Raw genomic sequence first — 25,499 nt, forward strand, 5'->3', positions numbered from 1 at the left:
AGGTCGTAGCCTCACCCAAGAATATCTTTGCAATACACAGCCTAAAGCTGCAGATTTGGAAAAGGCCTCCACCACATCATGACTGCAGTTAATGGAGTGCCTTGTCACCTGTGAGGTAGCGGAGAGGAGGGAGTTTACTTGGGCCTTAACAGGCAAGTCTGGTACATCAGGCAAAAGGGCTGCAGCCTTAGAAAGGGTGTCTAGAACAAACTTGGCTATGTGAGTTTGATAGTTTAGGGCTCTGATGGCAAGAGTGGAAGTAGTATAGACCTTCTACCCTAGCCTATCCATAAACTTGTTGCCCTTCACAGTAGGGAATAAAGAGTTAGAAGGCAGTTGCGTGGAGGATTTGTCAGCTGAGACTGCTATGACTGCAGAGTCTGCAGGAGGGTTCTTAAACAAGTACTGGGTATCCTGAGGTACTTTATAGAACCTGTCTGGGTGCTTAGAAGCTGGGAGTTGAGAATCAGGGGCCTGTGAAGCAGCTAAAAAGGCATGGGACTGCAGATGGTGAGGGTTGATCCACCTGAAGTAATTCAAAATACCTCTTTTTGGTTTCTGAGACATCTGAGGCCTGCCATTTGACGTGATCTCTCATGAGAGAGGTGGTATCTCCAAAAGAAAATTCTTCCCCTGGAGATTCAGGACTGACAAGAGTTCTCTTCCTCAGCAGTAATGAAATCCTTTGGGGGATTCAATTTGAGAGCAATAGGTAAGGGAGTCTTCAGAGGAGGAGTATTCTTCCTCAGACTCTTCTAAGGCCTGCACAGGAATAGGAGCAGGTGGAGGTACCCGTGATTGTATGGCCTGGAATGCCCTGAAAAGATTTTGGGAGAAAACTTCCTATCCAGGGGCAAATTGCTGTTCTGTATGTTTTAATTTTTGTTTTTCTTCAGGGGAGTTGAAGGATGGGTGGATTTAGTAGCCAACGTCTGGGAGGACTGCAGAGTAGGAGAAGGCCCCTCCGACTCTACGAGCTGTGGTTCCCCCTCGCCAACAGGGACCGATGGCTGATCAACCTCAGTAGACATACTCAGAATTTCTGTTGGCCTGGCTTCCGTTACGGTTCCCGGTTACAACTGAGAAACAGGTGTCCGATGGGACCCTGGGCTAACATCTACCTTGTGAGTCTCACCAGACTCCTGAGGTGCAGCATGGGCATTGGGTCTAACTTTATTGGCCTTCTTCCTAGGCAGCTCGTTGGAAGTACCTACACCGCCCTCCACACCTAACGCTAGACGCCAGAGTCTCTGGTTCTCTAGATAGAATTTCAGAGCAGCTAGATGGCTGCAAAGAGTTTTAGGCACAAATGATTTACAAATGTCACAAGATGTATGGTCATGGGCCTCCCCTAGACAAAACAAGCACTTATCATGAGTGTCCTTGTGTGGAATTTGTCTTCCACAAGCACACTTCCCTTTTGAGTTGACATATATGCCTGAAAAGCTAAGGAATAGATGACAAAAAACCCAAAGGGTACTTACCTGTAGCAGATGGCTGACAAAGGAGCAAACTGCTTTCTGAAGCTGGCGATCAGAGGTCCAAAGATCACTGTGGCAGAAAAGTTCTGAAGTGGGTACATGCAGACGTAAGCTCTATAGCCAATGGCGGTTTATGGCTCTGACATCAAACATACCCCTGCTCCTAAAACTTTGGTATACTGGCCGGATGTCTGGTGCTGCAGGCAGAAACCTCCCTACAGTAATGAATACTGCAACATGAGAATAGAAGGACATCTATCCCACTTTCCCTCCTCATTAAGACTCAGGAAAAATCCAAGCTCCACATCTAGAAATAATATTTATAACCACAATAACAACCATGCTCTTCCTTGGTGCCTAGTCAAGAAAACAGTGCAACTCCCCCTGTTGTGGTGGCCTAATGTGGGAAAATCATTTAGGACGGAATTAAGTCTCACTAAAGTTAGCTGCATTTAAGTCAGCCAGTCATTTGGCATTTTCAGAAAGACATCAAAGAGTGGGGAAATATGGAGCTCTGTAAAGATTTTAGGATCGTGTGTATGGACACTCCACAGAATAACACACTGAAAGACGATTAAAAGAAGCTGCTAGAAAGACAAATGTCCTATTATATCAAGGCGCATTAAACAACTTACTGACTTGCAGGGCTGTTCTGAATCCACCTGTATTTTATGAACTTTCTTTAATTTCGAGGCTCCTTTCTTGACACAAATACTTTCCTGCCATTCTGATCTCCTTGTAAGGAAAAGTGTATGAAAATAATTCTAAGTTACAGAAGATATGATGGGTTGAATTATGTGATGACCACAAGACCATAGTTGGCTTTTGGCATAGGCCAACTAGGCTGCCACCTAGGGCGCCACTCTAGCAGGGGCGCTTTTCTAGTATTTATTTGCTTATTTAATATTTTTTTCTAGTAAAGAAACGCTTTCTTTAAAATGTGTTGAATGAATGTAGGAAAAACTGAAGAGTAAGACAAACTGTGAGAAAAACAAAGAAAAAAAGTAATGATGGTGTAGGTAGACCAGGATGGGGGACCGGGTGGTGATGGGGGTGGGGTGCTGTGGAGATCTTTTGCCTAGGAGAACAGCTGACCAAAGGCCGGTCCTGCACAAGACAGGCAGATGGTTTCTGAGATAAGAATAAAACTTTTTGATGAACAGGACTGGGCTAAACTGGACATAAACACTTTAGATTCATGCCATTATCTTCTAATACTTACAGCAGTCAAAGATTCCACATTAGCACCAGCAAGGCACAGATAACGTACAACGTCAGTAAGTCCATTATTTGCTGCCACATGTAAAGGTGTCCGTCCATACTACAGGGGAAAAAAACAGTAAAATCGGATTACTGCAAGTAAGCAAAAGCAGTTGTTAGCTAAGTACAAAACAGAAAAAAAGTGACATCTTCTTTAATTCTCTAAATGATATATTAAGTAAAACTGAAATAATGTGTCAAGAAATACATTCTTTCTCTGATACTGTGTGATCTTGGAATTAGTATCAATAATTAGCAGGGGTTAACTTTTGCATGTGCTGAGAGGTTGTGCTCAGTGCATGTGTACTAACATGTTAACATTTTGCATTTTAAATTATTAGCATTGATATTTGGATCCGTTGATCAATTTAAATAGATCTCTCTCTCTCTCTATATATATATATATATATATATATATATGTTTGTGTGTATGTGTGTGTTTGTGCGTATATATATATATATATATATATATATATATATATATATACACACACACACACACACACACACACACACACACACACACACACACACATACACACATTTATAAAATGATTAGAACAATTAAGAGAAAATACATCATTATCCTAACATTTATAACCAAGATGAATGTTCAATAAAAACATAATGTGTTAAAATTCAATGCAGATGTGTATTCATATACGCACATGCATGTATACAGACACACACAGTATTTTATAAACTAACATTTGTGAAAGTCAAGCAAATGCACAACATAGATTCTTAACTATATTATTTATAGCTAAATAGTGCAGCCCGTGCGGATGGAACCACGATCAATTATGAACATAGAAGATGCCTTATTATTTTAGAAACAAAAAGAAAGAAAGAAGATATGCATTGCAATATTAAATATTCAGCTATTCTGTCATTTATAAATACAGCCAACATGGAAATGAAAATTGTAAACACTGATCAATAATTAAAGAATATAATGTTTCTTCTTTTTAGGATATTTTTAGGTACAACTTGTGCTGTGGCACTTGCGTTAACTACTAAGTTCTCTAAGCTGGTGTAGCTAGTTAGGCAGGGGTTATAATCTCACTGCAGTCAGTGTGTGTGTGTGTGTGTGTGTCTAGTCAGAAGAGCATAATTAGATTATATATTATATTATATTATAATTACTACGTATGTTAACTTATAATAATACAAAAAAAAATCATGTAGACATAATATGTCAACTTAATTTGAATGTATTTTCTGTGGAGCTTTTCTCCTCTGATCTCCACCGAAAAAAGGGCTCTGTCCCAGTTGGACTAACCCGGTCAACAAATGTCAAATAAATAAATAACTGTGTATCCTTTAGTCGTCAGTACAATCCCATGGAGTACCAATATTTGGGTGGGAGGCTGGCATAATGGTTAAGGTGTTTACCTTACAAATATAAGTTGCAAAATGTGAATAATCAGCAAGGCTTAAAATAGCAAATAGGGCAGATAGCCTAATAGCAATCTATGAACCTATGAAGGAAATAAATTAACACAAGGCATTCACTAGCCTTTTACAGTTACACTTCAAACATATAAAATGCAGTCAGGTTTATACCTAGGAATAACACTAATGCATTGTTACACTGGCAAATAAGTACAACATACGCACTATCCAGTAACTCCAAAAACAATACAATACATAACTTTTTTATTTTAGAAAACAGTTTAGAAAGTAAACTCATTGCTTCAGTAATAAAGTCAACATAAGGGCCATTTCCATTTCAGTAAAAAGTAAGAATTGTAGAGTAGAACATTTGTAATTGGATGCTGTGCTAATTAATGCTCGAACAATTTGGAAAACTGACTTCAAAGTATGACGAGCACAAATATAAAAAAAATGAAAGGCAATCAACAAAATAGTAAGTGATCTGCTTATTATTCTAAGACTCAGAGCAGATTAACTCAGGTTGTTGTTCTTACTCCAAGACATATTACTCTTGGAGTCTGGATATAAAACAGCAAGAATGTAGGTGGCACAGCCTCCCCAAATCAGGAGATGGTCAGGGCACAGACTCCTGAAAAAAATGTTTTTAAATCATTAGATGGACATTTCATTTTCTATATTAAGCAAAATAATCAAACTTTTTAGTATCAAACATTCATTCATATGTAACTTAAAGCTGAATAATTTTTTTGTGAGTTAAGTCTTTAGGTCACATCCTTTATATCTATGTTATAATAGGCTTATTTTTTTTTTTCAGGTGCAATGCTTTGTGAAATAATGATTTGCTCTGAAAATGATCCATTAATTTCTACACTGTACATTTCAGCTTAGATGGATCAGTAAAATGGTGATCTTCAAAACAGTTTACACAACTAATAAATAAGCATATTTGCTAGTTTAATACTTGATAATTTGCATTTTTTAAACTTAGCATGCAAATATTGCTAGCTAAAATATTTTATGTTAGCAAAATTACTAGACCCGCACCTAAATGGCTCATTGCCATTTGGGAAGCCCTTAGACAATGATGTTTATCAAACTATAGCACTGCAGTAGCTTCTGCCTTTAGTCTGTCATCTACTGTCTAAATAAGAAACTGCATTTGACTTTTCACACCCAAAATCCTATTTTATTGATTTTCACAATAAAGTTTCTATGAAGCAACAATAACGAATGTATATAGTGCTGTAATAAACTATACATGCAAGAATGAGCAATCTTAACCTTTCCATTACGACAGAAATTATTATTGATAAAGTAAAAACTAGATAAGCAACCTAAAAAACAACTAAACAATTTGTTCAGATTAAATTATAATCTAAAAAGATCTTCTGTCTACAAATCAGTGCAAAGGAAAAACAAAGAAGGTGATTTATTTAGGTTAGGGGTAGCTCTAAGTTCTACAGTGTATATGTAGCTTGCATTTAAATTAATAGATTAAGACAGTTAGAGAATAATTTTTAATATCTTGTTCCAGACTTCAATGTTTTGCTCTTTATAGGTCTTATTATTATTAATTTTAGTTATTTTAAATGAATTCATGTGTTTTAATGCTATAACGTTAAAACCTGCACGTGTTATTCTGAGCATGTCTAACCAGTGTATAGTTGGATAGTATTTATAAGCATAAAAATGATAATAAAGGCATTTTAGTCTTCTTTGTTTACATTATCTGGAAAAATATGTAACAAGGCTAACTGCCAACTCCAATATGAGATGTGAAAACCTTATCATATAGGTGATCCTATAAGGCTTTTGTATATCTACAGGACCAAACTACATGAATTCAGTCTGCTTCTTGGGTTGCACAGAGTTTCTGATGTTCAGAGATTTAGGACTTTATCCGGTATCAAATAAGCATTACAGTTTATCATTAATTGAGTGTAGTAAACTTTTTTAGCAGGAATATTCTTTATGTTAAGTCTTATTAAATTTTGAATTTTATTGTCTGCAACAATCTCTGGGACTATCTCCAGCCAGAATTTAGAGAAAATGTATCTGTCATTGAATCTGTATAACTAGATAAGCTTGTATGTTTTTGAGGAGGCATTGTTTTGAGAAAATGCAGTTAGTAAGTTTTGGAGAAAATGTAGGTTATTTAGCATACTTGGAGTGAAAGAACAGTTTTAAAGGAACAGCGATATGACTTGGTTTAGCAGTGCTGTGTAGCCTTAGGGTAAATTTAGTTTTATCCTCATATTTTCTATATAAATAGTATTGGGACTGATAAGGTCCCATATTAACTTATCCCTCAAGAGGGGAAACTGTGTTAGGTCAATCATTTTATCGTTAAATGTAAGCGTAGGATTTTTGTTTCGAGGCTGTAATAGGCTGTAGTGTCAAGTTTAAGGGTTTTTTATAAGAGGTTAAAAGATGAGAAGAAACTGCATCTGGTTTGCAGGTAGAAGAGAAGATCAAAAGGTGGGAAAATAATTTTTTAAACTTCTATGACTAGGTGAGAGCATTTTTATAAGGCTAATCCTGAATCTCATTGTTTCTGTTTAATAGTAATTTTTATAGTAATTTTGAGCTGAATGTAGTCTAGATTTAAAATGTACATAAATAAGATATAAGGAAATGCGCTTACATTTTGTAGTTTGTAGGGCAACTATACATTCAGTTTACAAAACCTACATTTGTATATTTGAAAAACTAAGTGAAACTAGGGAGTTTATAAAATTCTATAGCTTAATACTCTGTGCTATGACTGGCAATATAACAACACAAAATACATACAGATATGTCTAGTTCCTTTATGATAATATACACAATACGGCAGGCCATATATAATGCACTAATATTTCAGCAAACCAATATTAATATGAAACAACACCTGAATTCAGGGAAACAGGGTGACCGAGATGTTAATGCAAAAGAGGCAAGATTCCTAGTACTAGAAAAATTATGGTATCTAATTTAAATGAACCCATTAACATTAAATGAACGCAAACTCTGATTGATTAAATGACAATATGTTATTTGAGGGTCTCTTATTAATTTTATGTCTATATATTACATGAATTTTTAGGATGTGTTTTATTGATGGGTTTATTGCATTTTTATCACGCATTTACAATGAAATTATTTATTTGCTGTAATATATATTAATAATATATATGTAAGTTCTGAAGTCTTGGCATAATGAATATAAAAATGTTAAACTTAAATTAATGTGGGTCTGTCTTGTTACATTTGAAGTGTATTTTTGGTTTCTTAATAGTTTGGATACACCTTTGTTTCTCTCACTCTTTTTTATTATTAAGAGCATATGACCTGTTTAAGATCTGTTCAATTACTTTAGGTCCTTGCGTACAACAGTTTTATTCCCATTGTAAATCTAATGCAATAATGAAAGAGTTAAAGCAATTCACAGTTTAAACCAGGTGAACCAATCTTGTAAGTCCAGTTTCAGCAAGGCAAATGTCTAAACGTGGGTAATGAACAAACTACCTACACAGAAGGAATGCAGATGCTCCTTGTGCTTTAAAAGCCTTACCACCTTTGCATTTATGACCAAAGACAGTCGTGCCAGAAAGTCCCTGGGGATTAACAAGAAGTGGATGGCTAAACATCCTCAAGGCATCTTTCATCTTGTGGGGAAGGACAGGACCAATGATCAGTGCTGGCCACAGTGAACAAGGAAAGACCCATGTGGGTGGTGAGCAAAAGGATGGTGCAGTCCTAAACCATACTGGACAAGGACAGAACAAAGGTGCACTGTATGATAAATGATGAACAAGGGACGTCACCACCCCTGGCATAATTTTAAGTTTCTGTACTTCAATGAGGAAGATGTGAAGCCCATAACAGCGCTCAATGACATCTAATCTGCTTTAACAGTTGGAAAGGTATTCCAATAGTCCTATCCCAATGATATGTGTGTAACTAAAGGAATATTTATAAGACAAGTAAGTCCAAGAACCAGGCAGCAAGTGTGGATATGTAAGAAGAAAGATGGTGATTGCTGAAATAAATCATAAAAGGAGGAATAACATTATGATCAAAAATAATAGCAGACCTGAACTTAACAGTAGGGACATTCAGTGCACTACTAAACAGGCACAACAGTTATTGTAATAGCCAAATCAGGAAACATTGGTAAGTAAGTAAGTGTGACCATTAGTAACTGCAAAACCCAGCCAGATAGTATTATTAGAAATACCATAAAGATGTACTTTAAAAAGCATCTCAATGTACCAATATGTAGACAATGCAGACACCTGTATATTACAAGACTACTATGTACATAAATAACAATTATATGAGATGTTAAACCGAGGTCCTCTCTGCATGAGTTAGTGGTGATGCAGGAGGAGGTAAACAATCATATGGCACTTATAGGGGTCCTTTATTACATATTAACAAAGTTATATACTCACATTTTTATAAGTTTAAAAATAAATGAATTTATTTTTCAAATGCATACTTCAAAAACTTAATATTAAATTATTATATAAAAATACTTATCTAAGCAATTTTCAAAAAAGTATAACTTTAAAAAACAAAACACTTCATCTTCCCCATTCCTTTTGCCTTAGCCAAAATGTATTTTTTATTTAATTTGCACTCCATATTTTATTAAATAATAGTTATTTAGTTCTGGCATCTACACTATTCACATTGATTATAATACATTTTTTTATTTATGACACTGACAGATTATTATCAAGACTGAAATACTCTCCACATTATTGTATGCCTCAAGATATTTTCTTTTTTCAGTTTTTCCCATAATTTGGCACCCCTGTGACAATCCAAAAAAAACATGCTTTGTTTCTTCAGTTCTGCATTTATAACACAACCTCTCATGCAGATATTTATATAACATAGAATCTCCATATAAAATCTTGTCTTTCTAAACAATTAGCAAATCTTTTTGTTGTATTTTTAAAGTTGCCACCTTTTCTGAACCAAATTTGTCCAAGGATTAATATAATACAATATTCACAAAATGTTTTCATTAAACTCTCTTCTATCCCCCCCCCCCCCCCGAGAGAGCTTTTGTCTAATTTCCAGTCTCTTGTCTTACTCCAAAATTTCAAGGGTGGGAGGTTGGTATAATGGTTAAGGTATTGACCTTACAAACACAAAGTGTAAGGTTTGATACTTACGAGGTAATTAGATAGACTTAAGATGGCCCCCAAGGGCAGTTAGTCTAGTACTAATCTATGAACCTAAAACTTCTCTTCTTCCAATAATTCTTCCCTTTTATTAGCATCCCAAAGCTCCTAAATTTTCTCTTACCTTGACTTTAAAAAATTATTATAAACACAGTTCAAATTTTCAAACGTAAGGAAGAAAGATGTACAACTGTATGTGACAAATTCAACCCCATTTCTCTTTCTTACTATACAAAATTCATGTACTTATGAGATTCAATTTAGAACCCCAACTAAATGAAAATACTATTTGCAATAACTCATTTTTCTATACTGCAAGAAAAAAGAAAACAATCCAGTTAAATAAATGAGTTTCTCAATTACAGATGTACTTATAAAATAAGCTTTCTTTCTAAAATTTAACCTAAACAAATCATTTCATAAATTTCTTTTAATAAAGTTTTCCAAAGCATTTTCAGAATTTCAGAATTAGCAAAACTAATTCTTAAAATTATCACTTTCTTCGAAAATTAAATATTAGCACACAATTTTTCCTTTTTTCATGCCTCTACATTTTTCCTGTATTAATGCTTAATCCAATAGTAAGGGACAAGGTCCAAGATGTTGTTGCCATACAGGGTATTCTGAATGTATGCTCCAGGGCATTTGTACTGACCAGGTCCAGGAATCTCTGTGCATGTGCTGTAGATCTCCCAATCTTTAGTTGGACATTTTAGATCACCCAGGAAATTGTACTGGGTTGGACACTGTGTGACTCCAGATCCTACAGATGGGTATTGCGGCTTTCTTGGGTGACAGAGGGAGTTCTATAGCTAGCTAATATATGCCAATGCATCTTTACAAAGTTTAAATGGACATGTAGATGCTCTAGCCATAATTCTCAATCTCCTAGCACAAGGAATCTGTACAAAGTCAAAAACAATGGGGGAGCAAAGGCCCAAAAAATAGAGACATATATTAAATATTTCCCTTATAAACTTATAAACTTGATAGAATAAGTGTTTTTGATGCCATGCATTTCCTGAAGGATATGAAATCTGAAACTCAAATGTTTGTCAATATTTAGTGTATTTAATCCTCACCGATTTTCCAGACAAAACACATCTTTTATGAGAAAAAGACCAAACCTATGAGGCAAAAATCTGGATATTCTGTGAAAATCAGGACAATTGAGAGGTATGGCTCTAGTGCATCATGCTGCTTTAACAGCCCTGATGCAAATCTCTTCTGGATGAAGATTAAAACAACTCCACCTTTTTCCTGTCCTACACAGTAGCTGGTCTAAACATGTGGAAGGCATTACAGCCCTTCACAGCCGGAGTGCTCTCCGCAATTTTAAACCATGTCTCACTCACTACACAGATGTCTTCCATCCCCCAATGTGAGGAGGGATTGTAGGGAGTGGAGTTTCTTGTTCAGGCTCCTAACATTGATCAGTAATGCCTTCATATGTTCTTTTGTTTGTTTCATTTTGTTGGTAGGTTTATCAGACAGGCATTGCCTAAAAAAGGCACTGGAGGGTGGACAATTTCTTTGCCAGTAATCAGATCCCTAGAGGGGACAGATGTAGGCCATTCCTGGTGAAGCAATGTGGTCTGTCACTCATATCTTCCCAGGCTGACAAATATTGTACCCCTTTCAAATGACACCAAAAACTAAGCCAATTTTTTAAGTCAATTATTTTTTGCTCATCCTTAGAAAAGGTAGACTACTGCTCAATGCTACTACTGCTTGAGACACACAGTGAGAGAGCTCCATCATGTCTCTCTTCATACAGTCTAGGGAGGTATATCTCAAGTCACTGACACCAACATGTACTGTGACAAAGTCATACTGTCACTTGTTGTCCAAGGACTTGAATATGTGTATCTGAAGGATCCGGGCATCAGACAAGTAACTGACAGTTTCTTTCCTTGCTCAGCCTGGTAAGAGGTACACCTATATGTCTTACAATGGAGTGACCTATAAATAGAATGCTAGGTTGGGTAGACACCTTCCTTAAGGGCTCAGCATCTATGACTTTGGGAGTCCATGTGCAATGCAAGGAGGATGGCTTAACCTGCTGAATGTGCTTTGGACCTGTGTCGTGTTCTGGAGGTCTGAAGTTTACACAAGTTCATCTTTAGAACCTCAGCATATGATGAATAATGTGTAATGTGATGGCCTTGGTGGGGTGTGATGTCAGGTGTTCTACTAACAATGTTGGTGTCTGGGTTTACTATGTCTGAGATTTTAGCCTCCGAGGACCTTGTATATGTACATCAGTCACTCACTGTGTTATGTTGTTTTAGTAATAGAGAACCATCAGACAGCATGAGGCAATTACTACACTGGCTGAAGATACCCTTCTCAATCAAGTTGACTAGAAAAGTTGTGGGGAAGTGCTGGTCCGTGGTTTTATAAGTTCTTAGGTTCAAAGGTTTATACTAGGTTAATGACCACAAGGGCCTTTTATGCCTAGCCATGCATCCCAAATCCCTGCCAAGTTCTGGTACTCTTGATAAGTGTAAGCAGGGGTTTGAGAGATTAAACTTTTACAGGCTGCCTGTGTCCACTGGAGACATAGGTGCCAAACCAGGGATGAATTTCCTGTTCCCCATCCAACTGTCAAAGTTGCACTTAAATTGGGTTAGGTAGGAACTCTGCTTCACAGAGAAGGGGTAGTCTCTGGGATACATACCTCTCTCTCCAGCAGGTCTTATTTACATCACAGGCAAGTTTTAAGTCTTTAGAAAGGCTAATTCTGGTGCTGTTTGTTTTGCAGATATGCAGGAGGTCCATCAATGTGGGGTCTAACAATACCTTGTATGCCAGGCATACATCTCCCTTCAACAGCCTGTAGGCAACAGAATACATGGATAGGGCTTTGAGGTGGTCCGCACAGGACAAGGTACTTATGCCCTGTATTCTTTTAGTGAGGAAATTCTGTGGACGTTACAATTGTTGGATGGGCCTGGTTAGGTAGATACCAAAGGGGTCAATGTACTCAATGACAGGTCTGATGAATGTTGAATACAGTGGAACAATGACCTCCTTTGACTTAGATGCCATACCTTTATTTATAAGTTGCACAACATAAAATGATTTCCATACCACTGTAGACACATGATGGTCAAACGCAAAATTACTGTCTGTGTCCCCCAAGGCCCTGACCATTGGTTTGACCCTTAGGGGTGTGTTGTCAATATGACAGTTATCAGAGTAGGATGATTTCCTGAAGGATACTATTATGCATTTCTTAGCATGTAGTTTTAGTTCATGGCTCTGACACAAGTTGTGTCACCCCTTCCTGTTTTGACAGGAATGACTTGTGTTGGGGGAATGGGAGTAACTACAACTCCCTGTAGTTTGGTTTGTTTGGGATAATGTTTGGGTAGACTTACTACAAAGGAGTGGGTAAATATGTAGTTATCTGCTCAGGGGGGTACTGCATCTCAAGGTGTGTTTATTTGCACTTGGCATGGATTACTTAAGCCTCAGACCCGGACTTCTTGGGTTGTATAAATTCTGCAGGTCTCATAAGTAAAAGGCTCTTGGACAGACAACCCAATATAGAATAAGTCCAAAGCACAGTGCAGCTATTTTAATTCTAATTTTAATGAAAAGCTCACTTCTCACAGTTCAGGGCTTTCCACGCTACTCAGAGTCTTAAATAAAAGATGCTGGGTGGACATAGCTCTGTGCAGATTATAACAGATGAGCTGGAGAGAGATCCAATCAAACGAAGCTAACAGTGGAGCTTAGTGACTTCAGAACCTATAACATACCACACAGTTCTCTTAGCCATATGACTCTGATTTACAGGTCAAAGACACCAGGTAAGTTAGCATTTCAGAAAGTTTAGCTTTTACAGTGATGGCAGGGAAAATCTGTAATTACTGTATAAACATTCAAAAGCAACAGGGAGAGCACGACTTAATATATCATTAGGGGGCTTGAAGTTCTGTAACAATGTAGCAGACATAGGAACAGGGAAAACGGTAGTGAATGTAACAGTAGCAAATGAACAAATAGAAACTGGAATGGAACTTTAAGCAGGCAAATGAAAATTAATTTAAGACTCTGACAACAAACATGGAATGTAAACAGCTGCAGAAGCACAAATCCTGCACCAAAATTAGAAAATACTGACACTTTTGCAATCCAAATTATAGTCTAAGCACGAGATCAGGCAGAGATTAACAAATAACACTGCTTATGGGAAAACTGCAGTAATAAATGACTAAATGAGGCTCAGATCCTGCAGTAATTCACAATTCTCCCACAACTGTGGATGAAGCTACAAGAACAACTGTACCAGACACAGTTTCAAATACAAACAGTTAACTCTTACAAGTAATTCTAATTGTGGAGATAGAAGTGTAGTATAATGCATAAATGACACTCGGATCTTGCAGTAACTCAAAATTCTCCCACAACTGCAAATGACGTTGCAAGACTAAATTCCCAGAACAAATTACTTTTGATACAAAATGAAACACGTGGAAGAAAATGCAGAAATAAATGAATCAAAATGAAAGCAGTTATAAGTACTTACTAAATACGTAATATGAGCCAGAACACATATGAAACTGAGACTGACTCAGTATAACAGTCTAAAGGGAGACGCTTTCAAGTTTGATCTGTCAGTGCCCAGTAGAATGAAAGTATTGTTGTATAAAATCTTACCATAACAACAAATGTCCTTGCCTTCACTGCTGCAGTATTCCTTATATATGGGTTTTCCCTGGCATGAAAGCCCGTCAGCCAGTATACCAAAGCCTATAAATGTTTTATGGCACGCCAGACATCAGACATATGGTCCCCCGCATTGCATTGGCCATAAAAGTGATATCCGGATGTGCCTTCCTCAGAACTCATTGTCCCAGTAGGAACACCAGCATAAGGAACCCAAGCAGATGACTAGCACATCCAGAAAGAGAAAAGACTAAGGGGGAAGGAGGGGGGACTGAATAATGCAGCAGTGAAGGCAAGGACATTGACTGTTATGGTAAGATTTTGCACAACTGTACTATGTCCTTACATTCACTGTTGCAGTACTCCTTACATATGGGATAGTGCCAAAGCTTAAGAGACTTGGGAGGAGAAAGGAGCAGTAGAGCCTTCTATGAAACCATGAAGAATGACCCTATTAAAACTAGCTCTAGCTCTAGAAATACTATCTAACTTGTAGTTATAGCCAGGCTTAGGCATAGGCCAACTAAGCGGCTGCCTAGGATGCTACTCTAGCAGGGGCACTTTACCAGTATTTGTTTATTTTTTTGTAGTAAAGAAATATTTTTTTGTAAATTGTGCTCAATTAATACAGAAAAAAATGAAGAGTAAGACAAACTGTGAGAAAAATGAAGAAAAAAGTAATTGGGATGGTGTAGGTAGACCAGGATGGAGGCATTGTGGAGCCCTTTTGCCTAAGGCACCATATGACCAAAGGCAGGCCCTGCTTGTAGTGCTTGGTAAAAGTATGCATAGAAGTCAAGGTAGCTGCTTTTAAACTGAGGTAGTATCCAACCCCTTGAAAAAGGCACCAGAAGAAGCCACAGCTCTAGTAGAAGGAGCCTTTACTGAAAAAGGAAGGCTCTTGCCGTGAAAGGTTTAATAAAAGGAAATAGCCTTAGAAATCCAAGAAAAAATAGTTTGCTTGGATACAGATAATCCCAGGGACATAGGATGAAAGGAAACAAACTGATCAAATTTTCTAATAGACTTAGTCTTATCCAAACAATCCAGCAGAAAACAAACTGAAAAAAATACAGGTGAAACACAAATGGAAGGCCCAAGGAGAGAAACTGCTGTAGATAAAATTCACAAGAACATTAATCCAGTAGCCTTTTAAAATAAAAAACTTGTTTAAAACAATGAAAGATAAGCACTTCCATTCAAAAAATACATGAATTTCATCAGATAACAATGATGAAAGTATACGCTCATTTCAAAGCTTTTCTATTCAAGCACATGACCACCAAGCCCCCAAGAACTGAAACATCATCTTAAAGGAGCCACTAAAAAGAAATTCACAGTGCACAGCACTGAGTCAATACTATTTACAAAAACTGTAGCAAAGAATAAAATACAGAAAATAGATACAGAATGCATTTCCCATAAAACAGAAAAAAAAAGGCAAAATTATGTAAATATAAGCCTTATATTCAGGGCTCATCTTTACAGTGCTTTTAGCTTAAGCACATTAGATCACAGATGGTCCAAACACCAACATAGACAAAACAATGAATTTATTGGGATGAAAAAGTGTGGTTGTTGTCCCTACTGCCCAAATATTGTGGTGTGCCATGAAATTACATTGAACAACCAAGGTGGTCACTATAAAAAACACATTCAATTGTTGTATAACAAAGGTGGCATATTGTGCACTATGTATGTTCTGCCCCTGTTTCTACTTAGGAAAAAGAGAGAGAAGACTGAGGGACAGAATATATGAAATCAAAATAAGAAAAGAGACTAATGCCCTCTTCATACACAAAATGTTTTACACAAAGACACACACACACACAATGTGAATTATATTGGTGGTTGCATTCGAATGCCAATAACTGGCCTGGACCCAATGGACATGTTTCAATAGCATGTTTGCTTAAGTTAAAAGCACTATAAATTTCTCTTTAGTGTCTCCTTTAAGATTATATTTCATTTCCTGGGGGCTTGGCTGTCATGTGATTGAACACAAAATCTTCAACATGAGTATGTACTTCCACCATTGTTATCTGATGAAGTTCATGTATTTTTTGAACTAAAGAGCTTATCTTTCATTGTTTTAAACAAGTTTTTTTACTTTAAAAGGCTACTGGATTAAAGTTCTTGTGGATTTTATCTACAATAGTTTGTCTCCTTATCCAAATAATATCTGAGTTGTCCATGCACATCCAAGGTATGTAGTACCCTCTCACTGGAAGACTGCTGAGAGAGGAAAAAGGTACGCAAATTAATAGACTGATTAAGTGACAACTCGTTAATCACCTTGGGCATAAAAGAAGGATTAGTATATGCAAGGACACCCTGTCCTTATGAAACACCAGGAAAGGAGGGCAAGCCATAAGAGTTTGCTGTTCAGATACCTGTCTGGCAGAAGTAATGGCTAGTAGAAAAACTGTCCTCTAAGAACAATGCTGCAAGGAAGCTGAGGCAGCAGACTCAAAATGAGCCTGAGCTAACTTCTCCACAACAAAATTAAGATACCAGGAAGAGGGAATATGCTTCCTGGGTGGCTTGATATAAAGGATGCCTTTTAAAAATTGTTTAGCTTCAAACCTGGAAACCAAAGGAGGAGATAAAGGCAGACAAGCAGAGATAGCTGACAAGTGGGCCTTAATTGAACAATAGACTAAACTCATATTGAGCAACTCACACTAATAAAAGAGAACCAAAGGGACATTCAAAGTAAGGTGGCCCATGTTACATCACAGACACCAAATAGAAAACCTCTTCCATTTGGATAAGTAAAACTTCCCTAGTAGTGGGTTTTCTGGCCTGTTGGTTATACAGTGGACAGGCGGGGATGAATGAGAGCTCCCTTGTCTTGTGTGAGAAGGTCCACCCTGTGAGGTAACTTGTGATGGTTGCCCTTGGCTAGATGCAGCAGAACAGGGAACCAATGCTGTCTCAGCCAAAAGGGAGTCTCCAACAAGATTTTGGAGTGTCCTGTTGAATTTTACACAGGACTTTTGGAAAGAGAGGAGGGGGAGGGAAAGCAAACATAAACATCCCCCTTCCATGAGAAGGAGGGGGTGTTCACCTTCCACACCAGAGGACCTGGGGCTCTGGTACAAAACTTTGGAATTTGTCTGTTCAGATAGGAGACAAATAAATATGTTTAAGAAGTACCCCCACTGGTGGACAATGACCAGAAACACATCCCTGTGAAGCATCCATCTGTGAGATCAAGTTAAGGACCTGCTCAGATTGTCCGAAATAATGTTCTGACCTGAAGGGATGCACACTGCTTGGAGAATCACTTGATACCAGACAGCAAGATCCCAAACCAGGAGAGCCAACCAGCAAAGGAAATAAGACTTTGTCCTTCCTTGTTTGTTGATGTACCACATTACTGTGGTATTGTCTGTGAATACCTTTATAGAACAGAGGGCGAAGAGAGAGAGTGAAGGCCTAAAGTGCCAGCAGAGGGGCACTCAACTCCTTGACATTTATGTGCTCCTTCTGCTGACAAGGCAACCAAACCCCCTCTACATTTAGGGAGCCAAATGTTGCCCCCCAACCTATGTCTGAGGCATCAGTGAATATTTTCTGAGAGGAGAAAAGAGGATGAATAGGTAGCCCTGGGTTTAGAGACAACTGCTGAATCTACCACTGACAATCCTTCTTTACACAAGGTAGAACAGGAACCACAAATTCTAGTGGATGTACATACTGGAGCCAAACTGAATTCAGATATCACTGAAACTTTATCATCTGGAGTCTGGCCAGAGGACGCAAAGGAATGGTGAATGCCATGAAACCCAGAGCTCTGAGAAACTGTCTGGCAGTAACAGATGCCAGAGGAATCCAAGTTTGAAAGAAGGAATGAGATATCATACCTTTGGAGGAGACAAGGATGTCAACATGGGCCTTGTTTGAATACAACACCCTAGAAAGCCCTGATCTTGAGAAGGTTTGGGAGAAGACTTTGTGAAATTTATTGTGAATCCCAGGCATAGGAGGGGAGAGATCACAAACTGGAGATTCAGCAACAGGATCTCTGGAGAGGAGGTCTGGAGTAGAAGATCATCTAAGTAAGGAAAAAACTGGATTCCCTGAAGCCTGCAAAAGACTACAACAGGAGCCAGGCATTTTTTGAATACCCTTGGGGCAGTGGAAAGGCCAAAGGGCAAAGCAGAGAACTGAAAATTCCAGGAAGCAACAGAGAAATGTAGAAACTTTCTGAAAAGGGGATGAATGGGAATATGCAGATAAGCATCTTTAAGATCCAGAGATACCATATAGGCCTGAGGGAGAAGGAGAGGAAACAGAGTTTGAAGGGACAACATTTAAAAAGTTGGGTACATTCAGAAAGTTGTTTAGATGAGTAAGATCTAGACTAGGTCTTCAAATACCCTCTTTCATGGGCACTACAAACATTCTTGAATAAAATCCCCTCCCTCTACCTCTTGGATACTATCCCGAGTCAGACATTCTTGAAGCATTTCTGGGAAAAAGGGGAGTTGTTCCTGTGGTGGTTGAGGAATGCCCATAAATGGAGGAAGGAACGTCCACACCATGAAGTACCGCTGGCGAATGATGGAAAGAGCCCAAGAATCCTGATTAACCTGAAGCCAAGACAGGAAGAGAAAAAGAAAGGCAAAGAGGAATTTGTTTGTGAAGAGACAGTCACCATACCTCTCAACTGCGAAACATGAAAAATCTGCACAAAGACCCGTGAAAAATAGGTACAAATATGCATGCTGATTAACATAAAATTTGCATACATAATTATGTAACCCCACCCACTCCAACAGAATCGTGGGATACCAACTTGCAAACAAAAACTGATATGGCCCCAGACCCAGTAGTAAATGGTAACCATTTTTTTAAATGTGTAGCAATGATGTTCACTGGGAAGGGAGAAGATGAGGAACCTTAGGATTTTGTTTTTGGTGACATGCAGTATATGGGTTTTCAAGTCAGTAAATATTGTGTCTCTGTCTCTCTGCAGTTAAGTTGCCTGAAGTGTGAAAAAGTGTAGCCATCTGGGCTCACTGAAAGTTGTCAGACTTCTTTGAAATTCCTTTGTTAGGGTTAGTTAGCTTGGGGGTTTCTCCTAGCATTAAAATCTGTGCTGGTTACATTTCTAGTAATCATTTTAAATCGAGTTGCTGGCTACTGGGACTTGTCTGCATATATCAACTGGACACAAGCTGATTTAAGTATATTTTTCTCTGCACTTATTTAAGATTTGAGTCAGTAAATATTGTGTGTCTTTGATTCAGTAAATATTGTGTCTCTGTCTCTCTGCAGTTAGTTCCCCACCCCACCCAGTTTCCTGTTGTGGTGTTAATCTTGGTGGCTTTGGAATTGCCCGACCCTGCTGTAAATCTCTTTTTGTACACTCCTCCTGGACCCATCTCATTTGCTCACTCAACTGAGTACAGTGAGATCATATTTTGATTTTGGATACTCCTACTAGTCCCATCTCCTCTGCGGTGTACAGAGAGAGTACTTGGGAAGGACATTCCACTATAGCATCTTAATCTGCTCTGTTTCCTCCGTCTCAAAAAAGAAAAAAATTTGCACTTCATCTGCCTTACTGTATTTGTGTTTCTTCCTACTTTATTACCTTATTTTGCTTTTGCCTCTTCTTAAAAGTACTCAATTGAATTTATTCTGCTGCCTTTATTACTGCTTGTTAGTAGCCTGATTCAATTGTAACTGTTATTCTAAGGCCCTTGGTTTAAGCACTTGGGCTTCAAACCAGCTGTTTTACATTAGGAAGGTTTGTGGTCTGCACTGTTGTGGCAGGACAGGCAGCGTACATCCTTCTAAGTTGAGAACAGCTGATTGAAGGCTCAGTGTCTGTTATTCTAAAAGTGTATTAGTTCTGGGTTAAGCACTTGGGCTTCAGGCCAGTTATTTTACATTAAGAAGGTTTGTGGTCTGCACTCTTGTGGGAGGAGAGGCTAGAATCTGCCCTTCTGAGCTGGGAATTTCTTGTTAAAGGCTTATTGCGCATGCTTACTTGAACTGTTTCTTTCTGAAAGGTACGCCTTATTTGCTGTAGCATAGACTAGATTCAGGTCGGCTGGATCTAGCTTTGTTTGTATAACTTGTGCACTGATCCAGGCCGTCTTTTTTGGAGAAGGTTTCTCTGTACCCTAATGGCAGGACTGTGCAGTTAGAACTTGTCTGATTGAAGACTGCTGGAACAGGGCTCAGTTTTAAGCTTTTTAACTGGTTAACTGGGTAAAGTGTTGTTTTGATTGTATCTGCTCTACTTTCTGGAAAAAAAAAATATATATATATATATACTTGTTTCTCACCTTTCTGAACAAGTATAGTCCAGTTTTCAGGTTATTGCTGAATCCAGGGCTGTGTTACAAGTTTCTGTGTTGCCCATACCTTACTTGGATAGGGGCTAATTTCTATCTCTTTCACTTCCCTGCTATAAAAACTTCATTTGCGCAGTTTTTACGCTTGTATTCCGCTCAGCAAGTGCCTTCCAGGTGTTCTGCAGAGTCTACAACAGCAGAGAGACAAAAGAGTGACTTTGAAGTGATTAAGTATCACTTTTCTGCTTTTCTGGCTGTCTTAACTAATTCCACCTAAAACGCCAGTTTTTTTTTTAGCGAATCTGTGATTTAAAAAGTTTGTTATTGCTACATACTGTACTTATTTGCTGCCTGCACTTGAATTAAGCCATTTTTGTGTTTAAATATTCTATTTAACTGTTGTAGGCTACACACTAACGTGTGATAGCCTTTTCTGTGCATTTAAAGTGTTGTTTTGATTGTATCTACTCTATTTTCTGAAAAAAATATATATACTTGTTACCCACCTTTCTGAACTAGTATAGTCCAGTTTTCAGGTTATTGCTGAATCCAGGGCTGAGTTACAAGTTTCTGTGTTGCCCATATCTTACTTGGATAGAAGAAAGTTTCTCTGTTCACCTGTGAAATAGGGGAGCTTTGAGCAGCCTATCTGTCCCTGGAGGAGTGGTTTCAGCCCAGAAGTATCAGCCATTTTGGGCTAATTTCTCTCTCTTTCACTTCCCTGCTATAAAAATTGCATTTGTGAGGTTTTGTGCACCATTTAGCTAGAGTTAAACTATTCTCGGCTCCACGAAGTCTACAATTTTTCCCTTGGAACTAGACAAACCTTCAACTTTAGCACTCAAACCATTCATTTCACAGTCAAGCACTTGCTTATAACTCATAGCAAGCACTAATTAACCCTAGCACTAGACCCCCCCCCCTATACTCTGCAGAAAAACAAGGCTCTCTATTCATCCCCACCAGCCAATCAGAAAAACAGCTTACTCTACCTATTCAGGCATGTCCAAAGGGCAGTTTCCAGTCTACTCTCCAGTCCAACTGGTGAATCTGGGCATTTTGAGGCAATGTTACAACTGCCTCATGTACACACACAGCCCTCTCCTCCTACCACCAAACACTAATATATATATATATATATGCGAGAGATGCAATTATACAGCCAAACTGGAGGCAAAGCTCTCTCAAACCAAGACTGGAACTGACAGTCAAGAGGAGAAGGGTAACACTTGCAGCACACCACCAGTCTCACATAGACCTAATAAACCAACACCTGCAAATAACACACATGAATACATGAAAACATACTCGGAGGCTCTAAATAAAAATCTGCAAAAGCAACAGAGACCACCAAAGCAGACATCCAAGCAACCTCCACACCCCATCACCAACCATGAAACACATACTTCACATAATCAGTGTGTCATGCAATCACAGCCCTTAACGCAAAATAACATACCCAACACACTAGTAATAGACGACTCTATAGTCAGGCATACTGATGTCCCACTAACTAGGCTGGACAAGGAGAAGGTTACAGTTAACTGCCTGTCAGGTGCCAGAATCCGCCACATAACACAAGCACTCAGGTCACTCCAGAACAAGTACAAATACAACTCTGTCATTGTCCATGTTGGTGTAAATGACCTGAGACGTACCTCCCTGGACTACATGAAAAGAGACATGGAAGAGCTCTCTGATCATGTAGCCCAGGCTGGTATGACCCTGACCCTGAGTAGCATCCTGCCCTCACCAAGAATGATGCCACAGTATAAAGAAAAAAATGATCAATTTCAACAAAAAGGCTAAGTTTCTGGTGTCATTCAAAGGGGATCCAGTATCTGTCTGCCTGGGATGACATGCTCGACAAGCCACGTTGCTTCGCAAGAGATGGCTTGCGCCTGTCACACTTAGGCTTTCGAATACTGGCCAAGGCTCTTGCCGCCCCCATAGTGCCTTTTTTAGGCAAGGCTCAAAAGACAAACCCACCACCATAAATAGCACAAGTAACCAAAAACTGAGGGCAATGTTACTCAACGCCAGAAGTCTAAACCTCAAAATGCACGCAATCGAGGCACTCCTCAGTATGGAGAACATCGATATCTGTGCAGTAACAGAAACCTGGTTTAAGGCTCCTGAGAGCACCCCAGCACTACTACGCTATAACTCATACTATACCTTTCGGCCACAGAACCTGGACCGAAACACAAAAGGCGGGGGTGTATCCATATTCATCAAGGATACCCACACCTCCAGGTTAGTGGCGTAGCACAATGCATCAGAGATCATCCATGTGCAACTAACAATGGGCAAAACTGCAATCCAAATTGTAGCTTGCTACAGATCACCCACCATGGCCCAGGACCCCGATTCCGCATTTCTGGAGACACTGGGAAATATGAAAGTCCTACCAAGCACCTTAATATTGGGTGATTTCAATTACCCAGACAAAAACTGGGAGAACTACTCAAGTACTAACTCCCTTGCCCAACGCTTCCTAGAATTTATAAACTCGAATGTCCTGGATCAACTGGTCAACACCCCCACCAGAGGGAACAACATATTGGACCTGGTCATCACCAACATGGGTGACCAGTGTTCCACACCGGAGGTCAACCCCTCACTGGTTAGATCAGATCATAGACTAATCACTTTGGATATCCACATTCTACCCCCACCCCCAATCAAGGAAATCACCATGAAAAACTTTTCAAAAGCAAACTTCACGTTACTTAAGACCGAGGTGGAAAGGTTCACAGCCCCCATGCTAAAGGAAAATGCTGTCCAAGCTGCTGAAACCTTTACAAAGGCACTCTATGAGCATCTGCGGGAATGCATGGATCGTGCTATCCCAAGTAAAACCAAGACTCACTCCTCGAAGAAAATGAAACCAGTCTGGTGGACCCCTGCCATAAACAAGCTATACAACAGGAGAAGGAAACTAGTACAGAAAAGAGTAAATTCCCAAGAAGGAAAGACATCCCTGATCAGTATCAGCAAGAAACTACGATCCCTCATTAAATCATCCAAGGCTAGTTTCGAAAGAAAAATTGCCAAAGAGTCCAAAGATAACCACAAAGCGTTCTTTAGCTATGTCAAGAACTTAAGTGGAAACTCTCAGATGTGCTCTGAGTTAGTGCAGAATGGCACAAAATAAACTGAACCGACTGATATTGCAAACATTCTGGCAGACAGGTTTAGTGCAAACTTCACCCCCCTCTCATCCCCTAAAGGGCCCATAAGCATACCAGAAGAATGTAGGGCCCCATCAATCACCGACACACAGGTTAAAACAGCGCTATCCAAAGCCAAAAACACAGCTTCAATGAGACCGGACGGGGTCCCAGGCTGTGTCCTACAAGAGCTCCAAAATGAACTAACCCCTCACCTAAACACACTGTTCAAACTCAGTCTCTCTACAGGCTACATACCCATAGAGTGGCACACAGCAACAGTTATCCCGCTCCACAAAGGTGGAGCCACAACGGACCCTGGGAACTATCGCCCTATAAGCCTGACTAGCCTGGTCTGCAAGGCTATGGAACACATCATCATGGAACTCATTAACAGAGACATTGGGAACCTCCAAACCTTGGAACCTACCCAGTTTGGTTTTGTTAAGGGCAGATCATGCCTCCTAAATCTTTTGAACTTCTTTGATATGGTTACCAAGGCATTAGACGAGTGAAAGGAGGTCCACACAGCCTACCTAGACCTCGCAAAGGCTTTCGACACCATTCCCCATTCTAGTATTATATTCAAGCTCACCAGCTTGAACATAAACCCCTATGTCACGAGATGGGTTGTCAACTGGCTCATGGATAGAACCCACATGGTGAGAGTTGCAGGCTCTACGTCCAACTCTAAACTGGTTACAAGTGGAGTCCCCCAGGGCTCAGTCCTAGGACCCCTCCTGTTCGGTATATACTTCTCAGAGGTACAGGCAAGCATAGGTCTATGGCTGACTCAGGTTCACAGACGACTGCAAACTAGGGGCCATAATTGATTCTCCGGCTGATACAGACACCCTTCAGATGGGTCTCACTGAGATGGATACCTGGTGTCAAAATCATGGCCTCAAGCTAAATGCCAAAAAGTGCATAGTCATCCCTTTTAGAAAAAACAAAATACCCGCAAACTACCACATAGGCGATCGTCCCCTAAATACAGAAAATGTAATAAGGGATCTGGGGAGCCAAATAGATAGTAATCTCTCCTTTAATAATCATATTGCCAAGGTGGTTAGAAAATCCTTCTATGTGGCCCACCTAATCCCAAAAGGGTTTGCATCTAGAACAAAAGAGATTATTGTGCCTCTCCACTCATCACTCATTAGACCCATTATAGAATATAACACCCCATTTGGAATGTACCTTACAAGACACCTGCAACAGCTGGTAAGGCCACAAAAGTACCTCACCAAGAGGATTACTGGCCTCAAACAGATGCCCTATGCAGCCCGACTCAAGAAACTCCAGCTGTACTCAGTTGCATACCACTTACTCAGAGGTGATCCCTGCCTGACATACAAGGCCATGTCCAACCCAGAATTGATGGACATGCTCCACCTAAAAAAAAGACAAATCCCAGAGAGCCACACGCTCTAGAGATATAAACCTCACCACAACGATAAATAGGACATGCTGGAGGGATAGATTTCTATCCCAGAGACTCCCCATGTTTTGGAACAGGATTCCAATATACATCAGGCAGAGCCCCTCACTAACACTCTTTACGAGAAGCCTTGACGGGTGGATGGGAAACAGAAAATTTACCCCGGGTATCACTGCACTGGCTCTGCTGGACAGTGGCGCAGGGAACTAATGGCTCTGCTGGACAGTGGCTCAGGGAACTGATGGCTCTGCTGGACAGAGGCACAGGGAACTAATCTAAGGGGGTGGCGAAAGCCAACACATTCTGGCTAGGCTTATAAATGCCCCTGGGCAGATAGCCTAGTACTTACCTATGAACCTAAGTAGGGCATTTAATGGTAGGCAATATTCTAATCTTATCAAAAGAATATTATAGTTTGCTAGGACCTCCAAAACTCATTCTCCATGGCTTACTGATCAGTGGCGTAACTAGAGTTTGTGCCACCCAGGGCTGTCTGAGTTTTCCAACCTCCCCCCCTTCAAAAAATCACGGTTGAATGAGACCCTCCCCATACAAAGCTCTCCACCCTGCGGCCATTC

At 39.3% G+C, this 25,499-nt stretch overlaps 1 protein-coding gene across 2 annotated transcripts in view; it reads right to left on the reverse strand.

Moving 5' to 3' along the window:
- DAPK1 (death associated protein kinase 1) overlaps positions 1 to 25,499 on the reverse strand; it is a 1,440,273-nt gene that overhangs the window by 534,860 nt on the left and 879,914 nt on the right. For both annotated transcript variants that reach the window (XM_044064186.1, XM_044064185.1), the window contains one exon: positions 2,704 to 2,802. In XM_044064186.1, the coding sequence (XP_043920121.1) occupies positions 2,704 to 2,802 (99 nt within the window). The remainder of the gene's footprint in view (positions 1 to 2,703; positions 2,803 to 25,499) is intronic.

This window comes from Protopterus annectens, chromosome 2.part2 (assembly GCF_019279795.1).
Source record: "Protopterus annectens isolate FY-2018-M chromosome 2.part2, PAN1.0, whole genome shotgun sequence".
NCBI lineage: Eukaryota > Metazoa > Chordata > Ceratodontiformes > Protopteridae > Protopterus > Protopterus annectens.